The 22013-nt window shown below is 42.8% G+C and overlaps 2 protein-coding genes across 3 annotated transcripts in view; both read right to left on the bottom strand.

Annotated features, from left to right (window-relative positions):
- Window positions 1–275: 275 nt before the first annotated feature.
- On the bottom strand, window positions 276–7804 carry ccn4b (cellular communication network factor 4b). 2 transcript variants are annotated; one of them, XM_042315254.1, is made up of 5 exons: window positions 7573–7804; window positions 5100–5376; window positions 2927–3181; window positions 2472–2665; window positions 276–2115 (listed from the first exon to the last, which is right to left on the bottom strand). In XM_042315254.1, the coding sequence occupies exons 1-5, from the start codon at window positions 7618–7620 to the stop codon at window positions 1810–1812; spliced, it is 1080 nt and encodes a 359-aa protein (XP_042171188.1). In that variant the 5' UTR covers window positions 7621–7804; the 3' UTR covers window positions 276–1809. The 2 variants fall into 2 exon arrangements, with proteins under 2 accessions (XP_042171188.1, XP_042171187.1); XM_042315253.1 differs by lacking the exon at window positions 7573–7804 and adding an exon at window positions 6376–6512.
- A 6929-nt stretch (window positions 7805–14733) lies between these two features.
- Window positions 14734–22013, bottom strand: part of tg (thyroglobulin) — a 100928-nt gene continuing 93648 nt past the window's right edge. Inside the window, exons 47-50 of the mRNA XM_042315250.1 lie at window positions 18052–18159; window positions 17138–17278; window positions 16676–16872; window positions 14734–15057 (exon numbers count right to left, since the gene is read on the bottom strand). Coding sequence (XP_042171184.1) covers window positions 14915–15057; window positions 16676–16872; window positions 17138–17278; window positions 18052–18159 — 589 coding nt within the window. The 3' untranslated portion in view covers window positions 14734–14914. The remainder of the gene's footprint in view (window positions 15058–16675; window positions 16873–17137; window positions 17279–18051; window positions 18160–22013) is intronic.

Below are 22013 nucleotides of genomic sequence, written 5' to 3'. Positions count from 1 at the left end.
AAATTGACTCCCTATTTTATAACATGAGACGTCTGTAATACATAAAGACTGTAGCTATCAGTGATCCTAGGATGACGCTTAAATAAGCCCTGAGATAAGAATATGAATTAATGTTTGGTCAAATCTTTCAAATGATGAAAAACGGATTATATTAAGATTTAAATGATATAGAAATGCAATGTATGTATAGTACCACTTTGTATTAAAGAAATAGCAAAAAATGCAGAAATTATTTTTACAAAATGTATTTGAAAAGATTTGTCACGACCCAAATCTTAATACTTTGTATTTATTTGAACCAATCAAATGTGACTTCCTGGATGAGTTTGTTTGTTGTTTATGATGACATGGATATGGTACATGGTTTACTAGAGTATTGACCAATGAAATGTGACTTCCTGGATGAGTCTGTTTGTTGTTTATGATGACATGGATATGGTTTACTAGAGTATTGACCAATGAAATGTGACTTCCTGGATGAGTTTGTTTGTTGTTTATGATGACATGGATATGGTACATGGTTTACTAGAGTATTGACCAATGAAATAAATGACAACACTTATTGAGCTGATCTCAATCAAATTTCAATCAATAAAAAGTTGATACACTTTTAACCTCGTAGAGCTCAAATAATAACTGACTTGACAATGCAGACATTGAGACAAACACTATTATTGTTCACTAAGAGTCAATGGAAATCAATGCGAAACTGAGAAAATGTCAGAGAATCTTGTCTGATATACTGTACACTTTGCAGTAAACTACAAAATACTTGACTAAATGTTTTGAGCACAACAGTACATACACAGTAAGCTTAATGACATGACACAAAAAGAGGGAAACAGAAGAGTATACAACAGGATGACCACTCGAGTGGTTAATGCCCTAACTTGGTAGAAGATTATCCCCATATGAATATGATGCATAATTACAATAGGTTTGACCACTGTGTCCTACTATGGTATCATCACAAGTACATGATCAACTTCCGCTAATATACTGAGTGTACAAAACATTCCATGACAGACTGACCAGGTGAATACAGGTGAAAGATATGATCCCTTACTGATGTCACTTTGTTAAATCCACTTCAATCAGTGTAGATGAAGGGGAGGAGACGGGTTAAAGAAGGATTTTTAAGCCTTGAGACATGGATTGTATGTGTGCCATTCCTAGGGTGAATGGGTAAGACAAAAGATGTCAGTGCCTTTGAATTTGACAACTGTGCGAAGCATTTGAGTCAACATGGGCCAGCATCCCTGTGGAATGCTTTGGACACCTTGTAGACTCCATTCTCTGATAAATTGAATTGAAAAACAACTACATCCCTTTTCCTTTCATTGAATGGAGGTTAAATAATTGATAAACCCTGTGCATAATTTTTATTTATTTTTTTATCAAGGTCATAATGAAGAGTTTGGACAGGGTTCAACTGCAATGTTCTTCAATCCTACTCCTGGTGACCTTAGGGGTGTGCAGGCTTTGTTCCAGCCTGGTACTTGAACATCTAATTCAACTAACCAACAAATCATCAATCCCTTTATTCCAAGGAATGTAAAGCTGGAGTCAATAATAACCTAAATGAACCTGTCCTCTGCTCAGTTCTCCCCAGTAAAATCATACCAAAGACTCTAAAAACGCTTGGCATTCAGCATTAAGGAGATGTATTTGGGTAAAAGGCCCCGCGGCAGACTAGCGTCTTACCCAGGGGTTGTACTTGTACACTAAACTACCTCATGCTACAGAAACAGGAGATGGTCTCCTGCCCTGTGGGCCGTACGTTCAGGCTCGGACAAGGCTGCTCAGTTGTCAGTTGATGACCTCATTGTGGTCGTAGTAGTGCTCCAGCTCAGAGAAGATATCGTTGGGGTTCCTGCAGCTGAGGTTACAGAAGCAGGCGTTGATCCACATCACCTGCCATGTCAGAGTGGCTCCGTTGGGACACTCAAACTCCACCTCGATAGTCTTGGACTTGTAAGGGATGCAGCAACGATCGTCTGTGGCCACACAGACACCACAGTATTTTGGACGGTAGGGCTTCTTGCTGTTGCAGCCTGAGATGGTGAAGTTCTGGCTCTGCTCCTCCCTGTAAATGTTCAGACACTTCTTCCCTGGCTGAGGGGTTCATAGGTCAACATGGGTCAGAATCAACACTTGAGTGGTTGACATATGGAGTCAGAATACCGTTACACTGTCAAAACGATGTTCAACTGTATTGAGAAAACATATGTCACCCAGTTGACTTTAAAACCATGTTCATATGCACAATACATGAGTTGATGAAGTTGGGCCTGGTTTCATTGAAAGCAAAAGTGAGAGATATTGTGTGTGTCTTTAAAGTGTACTACTTTTGACCAGGGACCAACCTATTCCCTATAGAGTGCACTACTTTTGACCAGAGCCCTATGGGTAGTACACTTTATAGGGAATAGGGTGCCATTTAGGGCACAAGCCACGACAGATGTTCTCACCTTGATGTGCTTGGTGATGTCCACGTCACAGGGCCGGATGTTGCAGAGGCGCGACTCCTTGATCAACTCACACTGGTCATTGGCGTTGGAGATCCTCAGGGACAGGCCACGTCCACAGGTCTTGGAACACGGGGACCAGGAGGTTGTCTGGGTAATGCAGTTCTTATGCCAGACCTCATTGTGGCTGGCGCGCACTGCCATGTCAACAGAGGAACAGACTCCTGATTAGGGATGCCAAATTCCGGTAACTCCCCCCCCCAAAAACGCCCAGGTTTTCCAGAAATCCTGGTTGGAAGATTCCTGGATTCCCTGCTTATTCCTTCCTGATTTCAGGAATCTTCCAAACGGGTTTTCTGGGAAACCAATGGGCCCCATAGTGCTCTGGTCAAAAGTAGTGCACTACATAGGACATAGGCTACCATTTGAGATGCATCCCATATAATGTAGTAGTGTACCTATCTCCGCATGCTTGGGGTCTGCCTTGCGCGTCTTCCTGGGCTCGTCACAGATCCACTGCTCACAGCATCGACCCGGCAGTTTGACCCGCCTGGGCGTCTGGCACCACACCCGGGGTGGTTGGGAGTCTGTGCAGAGCGGCACACAACCGATGGCACCGTTTACACACAGACAGCGGTACTTACAGCTGGGTTGGAAGCTCTGACCGTTCCGGTAGATCACTCCGTCGTACTCGCAGCCTGTGCCCACCATGTCTGTTTGATAGATCATGTAAAAATAATAAGAATCAGCGCTACACAGTAAAGTACATCCCCTATAGGGATACATAGGAAAACAAGAAGCACGTTATAGTTGAGACTGTTCCAATGTCAGCATTCCAGCTCTAAACGCCTTCCTCAAGAAAGACCCGTGTGTCAATGCACTGTGGCACACGAAGAAATACATGCATCAATTCAGTTGTCGAATCAAAACAACGTCCATTCTCATTACTGTATCTATATGTACAAACTGACTTCACAGCACAGGTGGAGATGATACAACGACACAACTCAGAGAGGAAAGTTATCTGACTTCACAGCACAGGTGGAGATGATACAACGACACAACTCAGAGAGGAAAGTTATCTGACTTCACAGCACAGGTGGAGATGATACAACGACACAACTCAGAGAGGAAAGTTATCTGACTTCACAGCACAGGTGGAGATGATACAACGACACAACTCAGAGAGGAAAGTTATCTGACTTCACAGCACAGGTGGAGATGATAACAACAAGTAATCAACTCAGAATTCCCAAACTACTGTCTTATAGCACAGTGTAAGATGATAAAGAACAACATAGATATATGAATGAGTGATGGTACAGACAGCATAGCACAGTAGATGGAGATGAGTACAGTATATACAACTGAGATGAGTAAGTTAACAAACTTCATAGCAAGGTGGAGATGATACATGTATTACAACTCAGAGAGGAAAGTTATCTGATATACAGCACAGTATGGAGATGATACAATGAACAACTCAGGGTAGGAAAGTTATCTGACTTCAGCAGCACAGTGGAGATGATACATTTACATCAACTCAGAGAGGAAAGTTATCTGACTTCACAGCACAGGTAGAGATGATACAACGACACAACTCAGAAGGAAAGTTATCTGACTTCACAGCACAGGTGGAGATGATACAACGACACAACTCAGAGGAAAGGAAACAGGCACATTATCTGACTTCACAGCACAGGTGGAGATGATACAACACAACTCAGAGAGGAAAGTTATCTGTCCCACAGGTGGAGATCAGACTGGGTCCTTTTATCGTAACTCAGAGAGGAACCTGTTTGGAACAGGCCTTATCACAGACTTCCATCAGCACAGGTGGAGATGATACAACGATCTTGGCAACTCAGAGAGGAAAGTTTCAGAACTTCACAGCACAGGTGGAGATGATACAAGGAGGCATGGCTGTGGGATGTTGGGAAAATCTGACTTGTAGGATGGAGAGATACAACATTTATGAAATACTGGGTCAGAGGTGGAAAGTTATCTTTGCATGTCAGTCTTCCTGCAAACCCACAGAGTGGAGATCTGACTTCACAGCAGCAGCAGCTCAGAGGTTATCTCAAATCAAATCAAATTTGTCATTTGTCACATACATGGTTAGCAGATGTTAATGTGAGTGTAGCGAAATGCTTGTGCTTCTAGTTCCGACAATGCAGTAATAACCAACAAGTAATCTAACTAACAATTCCAAAACTACTGTCTTATACACAGTGTAAGGGGATAAAGAATATGTACATAAGGATATATGAATGAGTGATGGTACAGAGCAGCATAGGCAAGATACAGTAGACAGGAGTTACATTGGGATGGGGCCACCCAGGTATCGAGTACAGTATATACATATGAGATGAGTATGTAAACAAAGTGGCATAGTTAAAGTGGCTAGTGATACATGTATTACATAAGGATACAGTCGATGATATAGAGTACAGTATATACGTATGCATATGAGATGAATAATGTAGGGTAAGTAACATTATATAAGGTAGCATTGTTTAAAGTGGCTAGTGATATATTTACATCATTTCCCATCAATTCTATCTGACTTCACAGCACAGATAGAGATGATACAACGACACAACTCAGAGAGGAAAGTTATCTGACACTTACAGGCACATACTCCTTTTTCGTACCTCGGCTTGTCCACGCTGTAGTCACAGTACAGTCCCTTATGGTAGTCACAAACGTCGGCTTCGTTGCAGGTCTCCCCCACCTGTTTGGAACAGGCCTTACAGCAGTCACAGCCGTCCATCAGCACACTGACCCCTGGCGGACACAGGGGGGCGCTCTTGGCACACTTGCACGGCCATTTGCAGAACGCTGTACGGTTATACAGCTCTATGGTCGCCGTCAAGGGAGGCATGGCTGTGGGATGTTGGGAAAAGACCTGTAGGATGGACAGAACAACATTTATGAAATACTGGGTCATACAGGTGGGTTGGTCTTTGGCATGTCAGTCTTCCTGCAAACCCACAGAGTGGAGACCAGCAGCAGCTCCAGGTTCATCATCACTACCTATGTCATTGGTCATGTGCACCAACAACTAACATCCCCTCCTCACACAGCCAGTATAGTGATACAGTAGACAGGGGTTATGGGGTCACCCAGCCAGTATAGTGATACACTATACAGGGGTTATATTAGGATGGGTCCACCTAGCCACTATAGTGACACAGTAGACAGGGGTTATGGGGCCACCCAGCCAGTATAGTTTATAAGTTTAAACAGGGGTTACATTGGGATGGGGTCACCCTGCCAGCATAGTGACACAGTAGACAGGAGTTACATTGGGATGGGGCCACCCAGCCAGTATAGTGATACAGTAGACAGGGGCTATGGGGTCACCCAGCCAGTATAGTGATACAGTAGACAAGGGTTATGGGGCCACCCAGCCAGAGTATGAGGAAAGTAGACAGGGGCTATGGGGTCACCCAGCCAGTATAGTGATACAGTAGACAAGGGTTATGGGGTCACCCAGCCAGTATAGTGATACAGTAGACGGGTTATGGGGTCACCCAGCCAGTATAGTGATACAGTAGACAGGGGTTATGGGGTCACCCTGCCAGCATAGTGACACAGTAGACAGGAGTTACATTGGGATGGGGCCACCCAGCCAGTATAGTGATACAGTAGACAGGGGCTATGGGGTCACCCAGCCAGTATAGTGATACAGTAGACAAGGGTTATGGGGCCACCCAGCCAGTATAGTGATACAGTAGACAGGGGCTATGGGGTCACCCAGCCAGTATAGTGATACAGTAGACAAGGGTTATGGGGTCACCCAGCCAGTATAGTGATACAGTAGACGGGTTATGGGGTCACCCAGCCAGTATAGTGATACAGTAGACAGAGGTTACATTGGAATGGGGCCTGTAGTTGCATTCACCCCAAATTTGTTGTGGAAGGAAGTCGTTCTTCCAGGAACATCTTTAACAGTGGTAGAAGACATCAGACCACAGCAGGTGGAAATATGTTTGATTCCAGAGGGAAACACTCTGACACATTTCCAAACTAAGGCCAGGAGTTCCACCACCAACCTAAAGATTAAGATAAAGTTGTGTATGAGGCTGCAGTATTGTAGACTGAAGATCAATGTAGGGAAGGGATCACATGCAAAACACACCCGTTTCTTCTTTCTTAGTCTGTACATTTATTCAATTCAATCTAGTTCAGTCAGTCCCATGGACACAAATACCAAACTGGATCTAGTGGTTTGGTTTCCCCTTATAAGGTCATCCATGGGACTAGTGACTGACAGAAATAAATCACTTTCAGGCCAGGGTCATTTAACCACACCTACCAAATAACACACTTTAAACTATATTAGTCAGAGACAGTACTGAGGTAGTACCTGACCTGTCATTAGCTGAGCTAAAATGAGAGAGAGTGGAAGAGAGAGTGAAGGAGAGAGTAGAGCTAAGAGAGGAAGAGAGAGTAGAGCTAAGAGAGGAAGAGAGAGTAGAGCTAAGAGAGGAAGAGAGAGTAGAGCTAAGAGAGGAAGAGAGAGTAGAGCTAAGAGAGGAAGAGAGAGTAGAGCTAAGAGAGGAAGAGAGAGTAGAGGAGAGAGTAGAGGAAAGAGAGGAAGAGAGAGCTGAGGAGAGAGTAGAGGAAAGAGAGAAAGAGAGAGCTGAGGAGAGAGTAGAGGAAAGAGAGAGCTGAGGAGAGAGTAGAGGAAAGAGAGAAAGAGAGAGCTGAGGAGAGAGTAGAGGAAAGAGAGAGCTGAGGAGAGAGTAGAGGAAAGAGTAGAGGAGTGCCCAATCTTAGCGTTTCATGACTGTCTAGGTTTCAGCGCTAGCACAGAGACAGATTCTGAGTAGGTCTATTGTATGATTAACATTGACAACACGATTAGAGCCCAGTGTCAATGCGAAACCAATAATGGGTAATTGGCACCGCGCGCAAAAAGTCTGTGTTATTACGCAATTACATAATCTAATCTGGATAGATGTGCACAACCTGCGATCATTTATATGTCTCATATTCTTATGATCTGTAATCCATAACCTGAAATCTTGAAAACCATAGATAAAATAAATCAAAAGTTAGTGTGAACGTTAGAATTAAATCAAATAAGTAATGTTACCTGATGAGTGCTGGCTACTATTAGAATCCACGGCAGAAGCCACCTCATTACGAGATTCCAATATCAACTTCATTGAACCCAGAATGAGATTCTTGTAAAAAAAAATAGAACGTATTCCACGAGCTCAGATTATTGCAAAACGGCGCCGTGCAAATGACAGCCAGCGCCGGTCAACGCTCGCTACAAGTGAGTCCTTCTGTCTGACGTCACATTTCGGGACAAAGCCTGGAGTTTTGCTTAGGTGGTTTTAATCCCTTCCTTTTCTTCAGTCCCCACCTCTCCCTCCTCCACACACAAAAAAAATATTTTTAAAAAGCTTGGGCTGACCAACAAAAATAAATAGTTGATACAACATAACATCATCTTCCTTAAAGCTTCTCTGTATGTTGATTTATTAATAAAAAACATTTTAAACAAATTCAAACCAATCAACAATGAATCAACCAACCAGCAAATAAGGTGCCAGCCAGCCTGCCTGCCTGCCTTCCTGCTTGCCTGTCTGTCTGCATGTCTGTCTGCATGTCTGCCTGCCTGTTAATCATAAATTCATTTCATAGCCCAATAAAATGTCCAAAACCCCAATTTAACTCACACATAAACTTGAAGAATAACATTGCACATAAAATATGTGCTTTTAATAATCCCAGTCAAAGGTCAACTATAAACTTCACTCAAACAGTCACTTCTACAAGCAGATGCTCAAATACTTAGTGAACCATCGTTGTTGGGTTTTCAATGAGATGTTGAATTGATCGCTGCAAAGGGATAAAAACACAGGATAGGATTTAACTAAACCACATACTGGCTTTCATTTCTTTAACATGTACAGCACTGGGTAAACAAAGTTATACTTGGACAAGGACTACTGTGTTTGTTTGTGAATATACTTTTTGATGCGGCAGGGTAGCCTAGTGGTTAGAGTGGAGGGACGGCAGGTAGCCTAGTGGTTAGAGTGGAGGGACGGCAGGTAGCCTAGTGGTTAGAGCATTGGACTAGTAACCGGAAGGTTGCAAGTTAAAACCCCCGAGCTGACAAGGTAAAAATCTGTCGTTCTGCCCCTGAACAAGGCAGGTAACCCACTGTTCATAGGCCGTCATTGAAAATAAGAATTTGTTCTTAACTGACTTGCCTTGTTAAATAAAGGTTAAAAAAAACAAGTAATTGTTATTTATTTCCAGTCTTGGATATGGGGGGCTTAGTAGCTCTGGTACTCTCAAAGAGGCTCAGCATTCAGGGTTAACAAGCCACACAGGCCCCCTGGACCAGAGCTAAGAATTTAGAAAATGTTAGAGAGGAATACTGTATTAATCCTAAAAGGTACAAGAGGAATACTGTATTAATTCTAAAAGGTACAAGAGGAGTACTGTATTAATCCTAAAATGTTCGAGGAATACTGTATTAATCCTAAAATGTTCGAGAGGAATACTGTATTAATCCTAAAATGTTAGAGAGGAATACTGTATTAATCCTAAAATGTTAGAGAGGAATACTGTATTAATCCTAAAATGTTCAAGAGGAATACTGTATTAATCCTAAAATTTTCAAGAGGAATAATGTATTAATCCTAAAATGTTCAAGAGGAATACTGTATTAATCCTAAAATGTTAGAGGAATACTGTATTAATCCTAAAAGGTTAGAGAGGAATACTGTATTAATCCTAAAATGTTCGAGAGGAATACTGTATTAATCCTAAAATGTTTGAGAGGAATACTGTATTAATCCTAAAAGGTTAGAGGAATACTGTATTAATCCTAAAATGTTCGAGAGGAATACTGTATTAATCCTAAAAGGTTCAAGAGGAGTACTGTATTAATCCTAAAATGTTAGAGGAATACTGTATTAATCCTATAATTTTCAAGAGGAATACTGTATTAATCCTAAAATGTTCAAGAGGAATACTGTATTAATCCTAAAATGTTCAAGAGGAGTACTGTATTAATCCTAAAATGTTCAAGAGGAGTACTGTATTAATCCTAAAATGTTAGAGAGGAGTACTGTATTAATCCTAAAATGTTAGAGAGGAGTACTGTATTAATCCTAAAATGTTAGAGAGGAGTACTGTATTAATCCTAAAAGCGGAGGATGTATCCTCAATAAAGAGGATCATATCCTATGATAATCAGACTGGCCAAACCTCAGTAGGGGATTGGGCATTCAGCAGGATATCTCTAGCAGAGCTCTGTATCCAACAGAGTAGATTCACTGATCTAGAGAATTACTTTAACCTTGTGGTGTGTCTAATAAATTAAAACACACAACTAAAATCCACCCTTTGTCCTTAAAGCAGTTCTAGAAAATTACCAGGTGGGTTTTGGTATCCTAACTCATTGCTTTATCCTTGTATGTAGGCTGTTGCTAATTGATGCTGAAAAGGTTGCTGATTTTGGGAGAATAAAAGTGTAGAAAGTGTCTGGTATCCTGGCAGGTTTAGAAGATGCTGTGTCCAAAATGGTACTCTATTCCCTACCACTTTTGACCTGCATGTAGGGAATAGGTTGCCATTTGGGGACGGAGACAGAGAGGATGGGCAATCACTAATTTAACTGTATCTAACCTGTTGACCTCTCTGATGAGGGCCGTGAACCCCGTGGAACACTGACCTGTTGACCTCTCTGATGAGGACCGTGAACCCTCAGAACACTGACCTGCTGACCTCTCTGATGAGGACTGTGAACCCTCAGAACACTGACCTGTTGACCTCTCTGATGAGGACCGTGAACCCTCAGAACACTGACCTGTTGACCTCTCTGATGAGGAACACTGACCTGTTGACCTCTCTGATGAGGACCGTGAACCCTCTGAACACTGACCTGTTGACCTCTCTGATGAGGACCGTGAACCCTCTGAACACTGACCTGTTGACCTCTCTGATGAGGACCACACAAGCACTGATATTTGTTGATTGGGAGATCGTGGATGCATCCCAAATGGGATTAAGGGCACTACTTTTGACCAGGGCCCATATGGCTCTGGTCAAAAGTAGTGCACTCCATAGGGAATAGGGTGCCATTTGGGATGTAGACCAGCCTGCAACACCAGTTGCATCATAGCATGGCCTCTTGAACTGGTAGTTGAACTAGAGGAGGAGAGGTGTGGTAGGCTAAGCATGAATCTGTCTAGAGGACAACGAAAGGTGTGGTAGGCTTAGCATTAATCTGTCTAGAGGACAACGAAAGGTGTGGTAGGCCTAGCATTAATCTGTCTAGAGGACATGGAGAACTGTGGTAGGCCTAGCATTAATCTGTCTAGAGGACATGGAGAGGTTTGGTGTGGTAGGCCTAGCATTAATCTGTCTAAAGGACATGGAGAGCTGTGGTAGGCTTAGCATTAATTTGTCTAGAGGACATGGAGAGCTGTGGTAGGCTTATCATTAATCTGTCTAAAGGACAATGAAAGGTGTAGTAGGCCTAGCATTAATCTATCTAGAGGACATGGAGAACTGTGGTAGGCCTAGCATTAATCTGTCTAGAGGTCATGGAGAAGTGTGGTGTGGTAGGACTAGCATTAATCTGTATAGAGGATAAGGAGAGGTGTTAAAGGCCTAGCATTAATCTGTCCAGATGACAAGGAGAGGTGTGGTAGGCCAAGCATTAATCTGTCCAGATGGCAAGGAGAGGTGTGGTGTGGTAGGACTAGCATTAATCTGTCCAGATCACATAACTCATTTTTATTTCTCTGTTCATCTATTTGGCATCCATGAAGTGGAATGTGTACAACGTACACAGAACAGTGTAGTGTGTGTGAGCGCCAGGAACAAAGCTTAGCTACAGTCATGTAAGGTTAGGGCCAGCTCAGTCAGTCTCTACAGTAGTAAACCCTGTAAGGTTAGGGCCAGCTCAGTCAGTCTCTACAGTAGTAAACCCTGTAAGGTTAGGGCCAGCTCAGTCAGTCTCTACAAAACAGTAATAAACCTTGTAAGGTTAGGGCCAGCTCAGTCAGTCTCTACAGTAGTAAACCCTGTAAGGTTAGGGCCAGCTCAGTCAGTCTCTACAGTAGTAAACCCTGTAAGGTTAGGGCCAGCTCAGTCAGTATCTACAAAATAGTAATAAACCCTGTAAGGTTAGGGCCAGCTCAGTCAGTCTCTACAAAACAGTAATAAACCCTGTAAGGTTAGGGCCAGCTCAGTCAGTCTCTACAAAACAGTAAACCCTATAAAAGGTTAGAGCCAGCTCAGTCAGTCTCTACAGAACAGTAATAAACCCTGTAAGGTTAGGGCCAGCTCAGTCATTCTCTACAGTAGTAAACCCTGTAAGGTTAGGGCCAGCTCAGTCAGTTTCTACAGTAGTAAACCCTGTAAGGTTAGGGCCAGCTCAGTCAGTCTCTACAGAACAGTAATAAACCCTGTAAGGTTAGGGCCAGCTCAGTCATTCTCTACAGTAGTAAACCCTGTAAGGTTAGGGCCAGCTCAGTCAGTATCTACAAAACAGTAATAAACCCTGTAAGGTTAGGGCCAGCTCAGTCATTCTCTACAGTAGTAAACCCTGTAAGGTTAGGGCCAGCTCAGTCAGTCTCTACAGTAGTAAACCCTGTAAGGTTAGGGCCAGCTCAGTCAGTCTCTACAGAACAGTAATAAACCCTGTAAACCCTGGTTAGGGCCAGCTCAGTCATTCTCTACAGTAGTAAACCCTGTAAGGTTAGGGCCAACTCAGTCAGTCTCTACAAAACAGTAATAAACCCTGTAAGGTTAGGGCCAGCTCAGTCATTCTCTACAGTAGTAAACCCTGTAAGGTTAGGGCCAGCTCAGTCATTCTCTACAGTAGTAAACCCTGTAAGGTTAAGGGCCAGCTCAGTCAGTCTCTACAGAACAGTAATAAACCCTGTAAGGTTAAGGCCAGCTCAGTCATTCTCTACAGTCTCTACAGAACAGTAATAAACCCTGTAAGGTTAAGGCCAGCTCAGTCAGTCTCTACAGAACAGTAGTAAACCCTGTAAGGTTAGGGCCAGCTCAGTCAGTCTCTACAGTAGTAAACCCTGTAAGGTTAGGGCCAGCTCAGTCAGTCTCTACAAAACAGTAATAAACCCTGTAAGGTTAGGGCCAGCTCAGTCAATCTCTACAGTAGTAAACCCTGTAAGGTTAGGGCCAGCTCAGTCATTCTCTACAGTAGTAAACCCTGTAAGGTTAGGGCCAACTCAGTCAGTCTCTACAAAACAGTAATAAACCCTGTAAGGTTAGGGCCAGCTCAGTCATTCTCTACAGTAGTAAACCCTGTAAGGTTAGGGCCAGCTCAGTCATTCTCTACAGTAGTAAACCCTGTAAGGTTAAGGCCAGCTCAGTCAGTCTCTACAGAACAGTAATAAACCCTGTAAGGTTAAGGCCAGCTCAGTCAGTCTCTACAGAACAGTAATAAACCCTGTAAGGTTAAGGCCAGCTCAGTCAGTCTCTACAGAACAGTAGTAAACCCTGTAAGGTTAGGGCCAGCTCAGTCAGTCTCTACAGTAGTAAACCCTGTAAGGTTAGGGCCAGCTCAGTCCCTGTAGTCTCTACAAAACAGTAATAAACCCTGTAAGGTTAGGGCCAGCTCAGTCATTCTCTACAGTAGTAAACCCTGTAAGGTTAGGGCCAGCTCAGTCAGTCTCTACAGTAGTAAACCCTGTAAGGTTAGGGCCAGCTCAGTCAGTCTCTACAAAACAGTAATAAACCCTGTAAGGTTAGGGCCAGCTCAGTCAGTCTCTACAGTAGTAAACCCTGTAAGGTTAGGGCCAGCTCAGTCAGTCTCTACAGTAGTAAACCCTGGGGTCACTAGGACTAGAGGGACCTCATGGGTACCCTTATCTTTTAGACTGTATCTCTTGTTGTCTCCTTTTGAGCAACTGGCCAAAGTGGTGAATTATCCAGTGGGTGAATAAATTCAAGAATGTGACATACAGTGGGGAGAACAAGTATTTGAAACACTGCCCTCACCTTCCTCATGATCATTGATGCCCCACGAGGTGAGATCTTGCATGGAGCCCCAGACTGAGGGTGATCGTCATCTTGAACTTCTTACATTTTCTAATAATTGCGCCAACAATTGTTGCCTTCTCACCAAGCTGCTTGCCTATTGTCCTGTAGCCCATCCCAGCCTTGTGCAGGTCTACAATTTTACCCCTGATGTCGTTACACAGCTCTCTGGTCTTGGCCATTGTGGAGAGGTTGGAGTCTGTTTGATTGAGTGTGTGGACAGGTGTCTTTTATACAGGTAATGAGTTCAAACAGGTGCAGGTAATACAGGTAATGAGTGGAGAACAGGAGGGCTTCTTAAAGAAAAACTAACAGGTCTGTGACAGCCGGAATTCTTACTGGTTGGTAGGTGATCAAATACTTATATCATGCAATAAAATGATAATTAATTACTAAAAATCATACAATTTGATTTTCTGGATTTTTGTTTTAGATTCCGTCTCTCACAGTTGAAGTGTACCTATGATAAAAAAATTACAGACCTCTACATGCTTTGTAAGTAGGAAAACCTGCAAAATCGGCAGTGTATCAAATACTTGTTCTCCCCACTGTATATGACTGAAAGAGGAAGTTATGACAAACATTATTGAAGTGTTGGTTTACGTGTTAATATGTAATAGTATAAATTTATTGTGGAACATTCCTAGAGGGGCATCCTGGAAAAAGTACTTAGCTGCTCTTGGCCTTTGTTTGGTTTGAATAGTCATTGGTATGAAAAGAAAGGCAAGCATTCTGTTAGATTAGTGAGATAATTCGTTGTTATTACTACTCCCCCCCGGGGCTATGAACACCTGGAATTGTCCAACAATCCACTTTCTTAAAACGCACAAAGGTAGCATCTCAAATGGCACCCTAAACAGTGCACTACTTTGGACCAGGGCCCATATGACTCTGGTTAGAAGTAGTGCACTAAAATAGTAGGGTACACTATTGGGACTGAGCCAAGTGAAACAAGACTTCACACGGATGGAAGTTTCTGGAAACTTTCACCAAACGTACACTTCAATAAGACAGTTGTTTTACACCTCTATTATCAGTCTAGTAACTGACTGGAGATTCTCTGATTTGACTCAATTAAAGTCATGTCTCCTTGGTTACCAATCCCAGCACACAGACCCAAATGAGCTAGTTGACTTTAATGTTCAAGCTATCCCGAGAGATGACCTGATTACTACTCTAGGCGTGAAGAACGTATAAACAACACCACAGACTTCAGGAGTATTATGTAATGCAATTGTTTTATTGTTTTATTTCATTTGTATGGAAACTAAACAGGCAGTTAAATGACACGACTTAATTTACCGACTACTTTGGCAGTTGAAACAACATGTCATTTCTCACTATGTGTGAGTGATAAACCCTAAATGCAGATTAGATGATACGTAGTGTGGATGTTCTTTCTAATTATAAGCATCCTTCTCTGACTTGGGTTTGCTCTGGGTGAAAGTTGTCAAGAAATCAACAAATAACTTGGTTTCTGGTGTTGGAGTTCCAGCCCCCAAACCAGCAGATTCCCCTTCCAACACAGCAGATGAAAGTTTGCCTGAAAAACAGAGAGACATCTTTCTTGTGACACCAAGTCATCCCGTGAAGTAAGAGTAGCTTCTCTAAAGTGGTGATATATGGATGTTTTTCCTAAAGATTAAAGGCTCTGCAGATGGAGACTGAACGTTTGGCACCATCTAAGTACATACAGTAGCAAACCTCTAATTACTGGCTACATACAGTGCAAAGTATTCAGACCCCTTGACTTGTTCCACATATTGTTACGTTACAGCCTTATTCTAAAATGGATCACATAGTTTTGTTTCTCATCAATCTACACCCAATAACCCATAAAGACAAAGCAAAAACAGGTTTTTATAAATATTACATTAGTACTCAGTACTTTGTTGAAGCACCTTTGGCAGCGATTAACAGCCTCGAGTCTTCTTGTGTATGACGCTACAAGCTTGGCACACCTGTATTTGGGGAGTTTCTCCCATTCTTTTCTGCAGATCCTCTCAAGCTCTGGCAGGTTGGATGGGGAGCGTCGCTGCACAGCTATTTTCAGGTCTCTCCATAGATGTTCGATCGGGTTCAAGTCCGGGCTCAGCATTATGGTGCCAGCACCATGCATCACTATATGGATGGTGCTAGGTTTCCTCCAGACGTGACGCTTGGCATTCAGGCCAAAGAGTTCAATCTTGGTTTCATCAGACCAGAGAATCTTGTTTCTCATGGTCTGAGTGTCCTTTAGGTGCCTTTAGGCAAACCCCCAGCTGGCTGTCATGTGCCTTTTATTGAGGAGTGGCTTCCGTCTGGCCACTCTACCATAAAGGCCTGATTGATGGATTGCTGCAGAGATGGTTGTCTTTCTGGTTCTCCCATCTCCACAGAGGAACTCTGGAACTCTGTCAGAGTGACTTCCCTGACCAAGGCCCTTCTGCCCCAATTGGTCAGTTTGGCCGGGTGGCCAGCTCTGGAAGAGTCTTGGTGGTTCCAAACTTCTTCCATTTAAGAATAGTGGAGTCCACTGAGTTCTTGGGGACATTCAATGCTGCAGAAATGTTTTGGTACCTTTCCGCTGATCTGTGCCTCGACACAATCCTGTCTCGGAGCTCTATGGACAATTCCTTCGACCGCATGGCTTGGTTTTTGCTCTGTTCGACCCAACATAGACAGGTGTGTGCCTTTCCAAATCATGTCCAATCAATTGAATTTTACCACAGGTGGACTCCAATCTAGTTGTAGAAACATCTCAAGGATGATCAATGGAAACAGGATGCACCGGAGTTCAATTTTGAGTCTCATAGCAAAGGGTCTGAATACTTAGGTAAATACGTTTTTTAATTTTATACATTTGCAAACCTTTTTACTGTTTCTCTTTGTCATTATTGGGTATTGTGTATAGATTTATGAGGGGGGGGAATTATTTAATCCATTTTAGAATAAGGCTGTAATGTAACCAAATGAAGAAAAAGAAGGTGTCTGAATACTGTATGTTTCTATGCATGTCCTTCTGACACTGAAAGAACAGGAAGTGAATAATTAACACTTGTTTTCTGTGTTTTTTATTTAGCCTTTGTGTTACTCTGTTTTTTTTGGGCAAAGATGTCTGTGGTTTGTTAGGCAAACTGATGATTTACATAATCTTATTTTGAGTTTGGACTTGTACCCACCAGTGGAGGCGGTCAGAGAGGGGACATAGTCGGCCCAGAAGGAGCACTGGGGCCTGCGGAGGCCCCTGTGGTTGCTGAGGCCTGGCTCCACCTCCATATAGCTGTCCCCCTCAGGGTGAGACTGGAAGGCATGCCAGGGGGGCAGCGCCGCCTCGCTGAAGGCCACGCGGGACACTCTGTGAGCCTGGTTGGGATTTCTGTTCACAAGGAGAAGACATACAGTAAGAGACGTGATGTTCGCACAACTGTAAGTCACTTTGGAAGAAAGTGTCTGCTAAATGATAGATATGATATATTCTGACACCACATGCATAAGGCACTATTCTCCAGTCATGCAGGTTGGTTTAGATGTACCAAACAATACAAAATAAACCAATTGATTTAGATTGAAAAGGAAATACTATAAAGTATGGTTGGCGTTTATTTAAAGTCATTTCTATTTTTAAAGTTTTTTTTTTTTACCCGGACTTGATGAAGTTGGCCATGTAGGTCATCATCTGTAGGGAGAGGCGTCTCTCTGTGTTGGTGAACAGGTCGTAGGTCAGGGGGCTGTGGGGGAGGCCAAAGGCATAGTGGACATCCAGGGGTACTGACAGGTCAGCACTGAAATGAAAACAAATCACACACAAATAAACACTACATCATCATGCCACTTCCCTAGCAACACAGCAAAACAAAATAAATAATACATCATCATGCCACTTCCCTAGCAACACAGCAAAACAAAATAAATAATACATCATCATGCCACTTCCCTAGCAACACAGCAAAACAAAATAAATAATACATCATCATGCCACTTCCCTAGCAACACAGCAAAACAAAATAAATAATACATCATCATGCCACTTCCCTAGCAACACAGCCACTTCCCTAGCAACACAGCAAAACAAAATAAATAATACATCATCATGCCACTTCCCTAGCAACACAGCAAAACAAAATAAATAATACATCATCATGCCACTTCCCTAGCAACACAGCAAAACAAAATAAATAATACATCATCATGCCACTTCCCTAGCAACACAGCAAAACAAAATAAATAATACATCATCATGCCACCTCCCTAGCAACACAGCAAAACAAAATAAATAATACATCATCATGCCACCTCCCTAGCAACACAGCAAAACAAAATAAATAATACATCATCATGCCACCTCCCTAGCAACACAGCAAAACAAAACTAATAAATAATAGATAATCATGCCACTTCCATAGCAACACAGCAAAACAAATGTAACAGTATTTCTGGACACAACGAGGTAGTCTGAGTTAACGCAAGTTAACGCAAGTACTACTTGACTAGTAGTCAATGGTCTGGAGGCCTAACCTGACCTGGCTGCCTAGTCCTCCTCACACCCAGTGATTACCTGGTCTGGGCGGTGTCCTCAGGCAGGTAGTACATGAACACATTGGATCTGGTGTTAGCTGCCCAGAAGTTGGCCATCTTTATGGTGGGACACACAATGAAGAGATCTCTGCACAGAGACACAGAAAGACAGATACAGAGAGACATTGTTGAGAAATGTAACACACTTCACATCATCGTTTCCCTTTTCTTTGTGGACAAAGACTGAGAGAAAGGATAAAGCAAGGTGTACCTATTCTGTACATGACAGGACAGCAGTTCACTGACAATCACTCACACAGTGTTGTCTAACAAACCAAACATTTACATGTGTGACTGAGGGCCGTGAGTGTGTATGTTTGTGTCTAGAGAAGAGATGGTCTGTCTGGCTGCCACAGTGCCAGGCTAGTTAACTAAGACTAGGTTCCAAATTGCACCCTATTTCCTATATAGTGCACTACTTTTGACAAGTGCCTATAGGGGTAAGTGCACGATGCAGGGAATAGGGTGCCATTTGGGACACATCCAGTGTGTTATACAGCAGGACAGGTATTTACTGAGTGAGGACCACTCCTGCTGCAGCCAAAATACACTGATGGATCTGGATAAACAAGCAGTGGCCCTATCTGCCTTTAAATTACAGGCGTTTTAAACTCTGGAGAATGTCTAGTATAACTCCTAGCATAGTGATCGTTTCAGGTCAGGACTCTTCTACTGAAATACATGTTGACATGGTCTTATTGTGAATGTGAGATATGCTGTTGTTTGTCTTCAAGGCATCAGTCGGTTGCTATCCTCAGCTAACCTCAGGTCCATGGGTGTGTTGTGTGGGTCAGCCTCAGCCCTGTTCCCTGCTATATTTGACACTAGTTATTATGTGGGTGAAGTCCAGTGTAGTAGACGCTGAAGAGCAGAAGCAGCAGCCACCGTACATATCACTACCGTAGCCTGGATCAAGGGCATTAGAAGAATATCTCTATCAATACTGCAGATATCCAGTATACAGAACATGTCTGTCAATACTGCAGAACTACAGAGACATACAGTATATACAGAGTATACAGAATCCATTGTATATTTATTTATTTTAATTTTACCTTTATTTAACTTGGCAAGAACAAATTCTTATTTTCAATGACGAACAGTGGGTTAACTGCCTGTTCAGGGGCAGATTTGTACCTTGTCAGCTCAGGGGTGCAAGTAACCTTCCGGTTACTAGTCCAACGCTCTAACCACTAGGCTACCCTGCCGCCCCAATATAAGGGCATATAAGATTACAAAAGATTACAAAAATAATGATTGATCTTGAGTGAATCTGGGACCCTATTCATGAACAGAACAGAAATATAAAGGCAACATGTAAAGTGTTGGTCCCATGTTTCACGAGCTGAAATCCAAAATCCTAGCAAATTATCGAAACGCACAAAAAGCGTATTTCTCTCAAATTTTGCGCACAAATTGCTTACATCCCTGTTAGTGAGCATTTCTCCATTGTCAAGATAATCCATCCACTTGACAAGTGTGGCATATCAAGAAGCTGATTAAACAGAATGATCATTGCACAGGTGCACCTTGTGCCATGGACAATAAAAGGCCACTTTAAAATGTGCAGTTTTGTCACACAACACAATGTCGCAGATGTCTCAAGTTGTCAGGGTGAGTACAATTGGCATGCAGACTGCAGGAATGTCCAGCAGAGCTGCTGCCAGAGAACTGAATGTTCATTTCTCTACCATAAGCCGCCTCCAATGTAGTTTTAGAGAATTTATTTCAATTGACTGATTTCCTTATATGAACTGTAACTCAGTAAAATCTTTGAAATTGTTGCATGTTGCATATATATTTTTGTTCAGTATAGAATCAGATTCCATCTATCCTTTCATTTTATAACCCAAAAGGCAAAACTGGTCCGAGAACAGGATTCCTTCTCTAAGGCACTTTATGAATATGGGCCCTGACATATACTGTTTTCTTATGACATATTTCTGGTGAAAAGCTTGGTCTGCGCCACATGTCAGGGCCACGTTAAATGGCCGAACCACGGCACTAGTAGTTCTATTTCTGAATTGTTACATTATTTTCTTTTCTGAACACGCTGCTTCTAACACCCTCAGTAAAACAGTTCACACAGTCCTTCTAAATCCTCAGGTTATTTCAGTCTTCAGTCGGCTGGCTGTTTCCTTCCTCAAGACCACAAGTGAAACGCACTCTGTTCCAGCTCTTCATAGTTGTGTCCCAAATGGCACCCTATTCCCTTTATAGTGCACTACTTTTGAACAGGAGTCACAGGGCTCCCACAGGGCTCTGGTCTAAAGTAGTCCACTATATAGGGAATAGGGTGTCATTTGGAATGTACGCTCTGTTCCAGTTTGTCAATCACATTAAAGCAACATATAACAGTGTAAAGAGATCAATAGTCTAGCTATGGGTTTCCACTCACGCTGCACTGCATAGAACTCACTGCGTAGAATTCACTGCGTAGAATTCACTGCTGACCTTCAGAAAGTATTCACTGCTTAGAACTCACTGCATAGAACTCACTGCGTAGAATTCACTGCATAGAAATCACTGCATAGAACTCACTGCGTAGAATTCACTGCATAGAACTCACTGCATAGAACTCACTGCGTAGAATTCACTGCGTATAATTCACTGCGTATAATTCACTGAAATTCACTGCTGACCTTCAGAAAGTATTCACTGCATAGAACTCACGGCATAGAACTCACGGCATAGAACTCACGGCGTAGAACTCACGGCGTATAATTCACTGAACTTCACTGCGTATAATTCACTGCGTATAATTCACTGCTGACCTTCAGAAAGTATTCACTGATAGAACTCACGGCGTAGAACTCACGGCGTAGAACTCACGGCGTAGAACTCACGGCGTATAATTCACTGCTGACCTTCAGAAAGTATTCACTGCATAGAACTCACTGCATAGAACTCACGGCGTAGAACTCACGGCGTAGAACTCACGGCGTAGAACTCAGAACTCACGGCGTATAATTCACTGCTGACCTTCAGAAAGTATTCACTGCATAGAACTCACTGCATAGAACTCACGGCGTAGAACTCACGAACGTAGAACTCACGGCATAGAACTCACGGCGTAGAACTCACGGCGTAGAACTCACGGCATAGAACTCACGGCATAGAACTCACGGCATAGAACTCACTGCGTAGAATTCACTGCATAATTCACTGCGTATAATTCACTGCTGACCTTCAGAACTATTCACTGCATAGAACTCACTGCATAGAACTCACTGCATAGAAATCACTGCATAGAACTCACTGCGTAGAATTCACTGCATAGAACTCACTGCATAGAACTCACTGCGTAGAATTCACTGCTGACCTTCAGAAAGTATTCACTGCTTAGAACTCACTGCATAGAACTCACTGCATAGAACGCACTGCATAGAACTCACTGCATAGAACGCACTGCATAGAACTCACTGCATAGAACTCACTGCATAGAACTCACTGCATAGAACTCACTGCATAGAACTCACTGCATAGAACTCACTGCATAGAACTCACGGCGTAGAACTCACGGCATAACCTCACGGCGTAGAACTCACTGCATAGACCTCACGGCGTAGAACTCACTGCATAACCTCACGGCGTAGAACTCACTGCATAGACCTCACGGCGTAGAACTCACGGCGTATAAGACCTCACGGCGTAGAACTCACTGCATAGACCTCACGGCGTATAATTCACTGCGTAGAACTCACGGCATAGAACTCACGGCATAGAACTCACGGCATAGAACTCACTGCTAGAACTCACGGCAAGAATTCACTGCATAGAACTCACGGCATAGAACTCACGGCATAGAACTCACGGCGTATAATTCACTGCGTATAATTCACTGCTGACCTTCAGAAAGTATTCACTGCATAGAACTCACTGAAGACTGTAGAGAAGCAGGTTTGTTATTGTTATTCTACTCTTTAATTACTTGTTACTTTT

The sequence above is a fragment of the Oncorhynchus tshawytscha genome, unplaced genomic scaffold, assembly GCF_018296145.1.
Source record: "Oncorhynchus tshawytscha isolate Ot180627B unplaced genomic scaffold, Otsh_v2.0 Un_contig_6265_pilon_pilon, whole genome shotgun sequence".
NCBI classification, from domain to species: domain Eukaryota; kingdom Metazoa; phylum Chordata; class Actinopteri; order Salmoniformes; family Salmonidae; genus Oncorhynchus; species Oncorhynchus tshawytscha.
The sequence above is the reverse complement of the archived record's forward strand: the minus strand, read 5'-3'. Positions and strand labels throughout refer to the sequence as shown.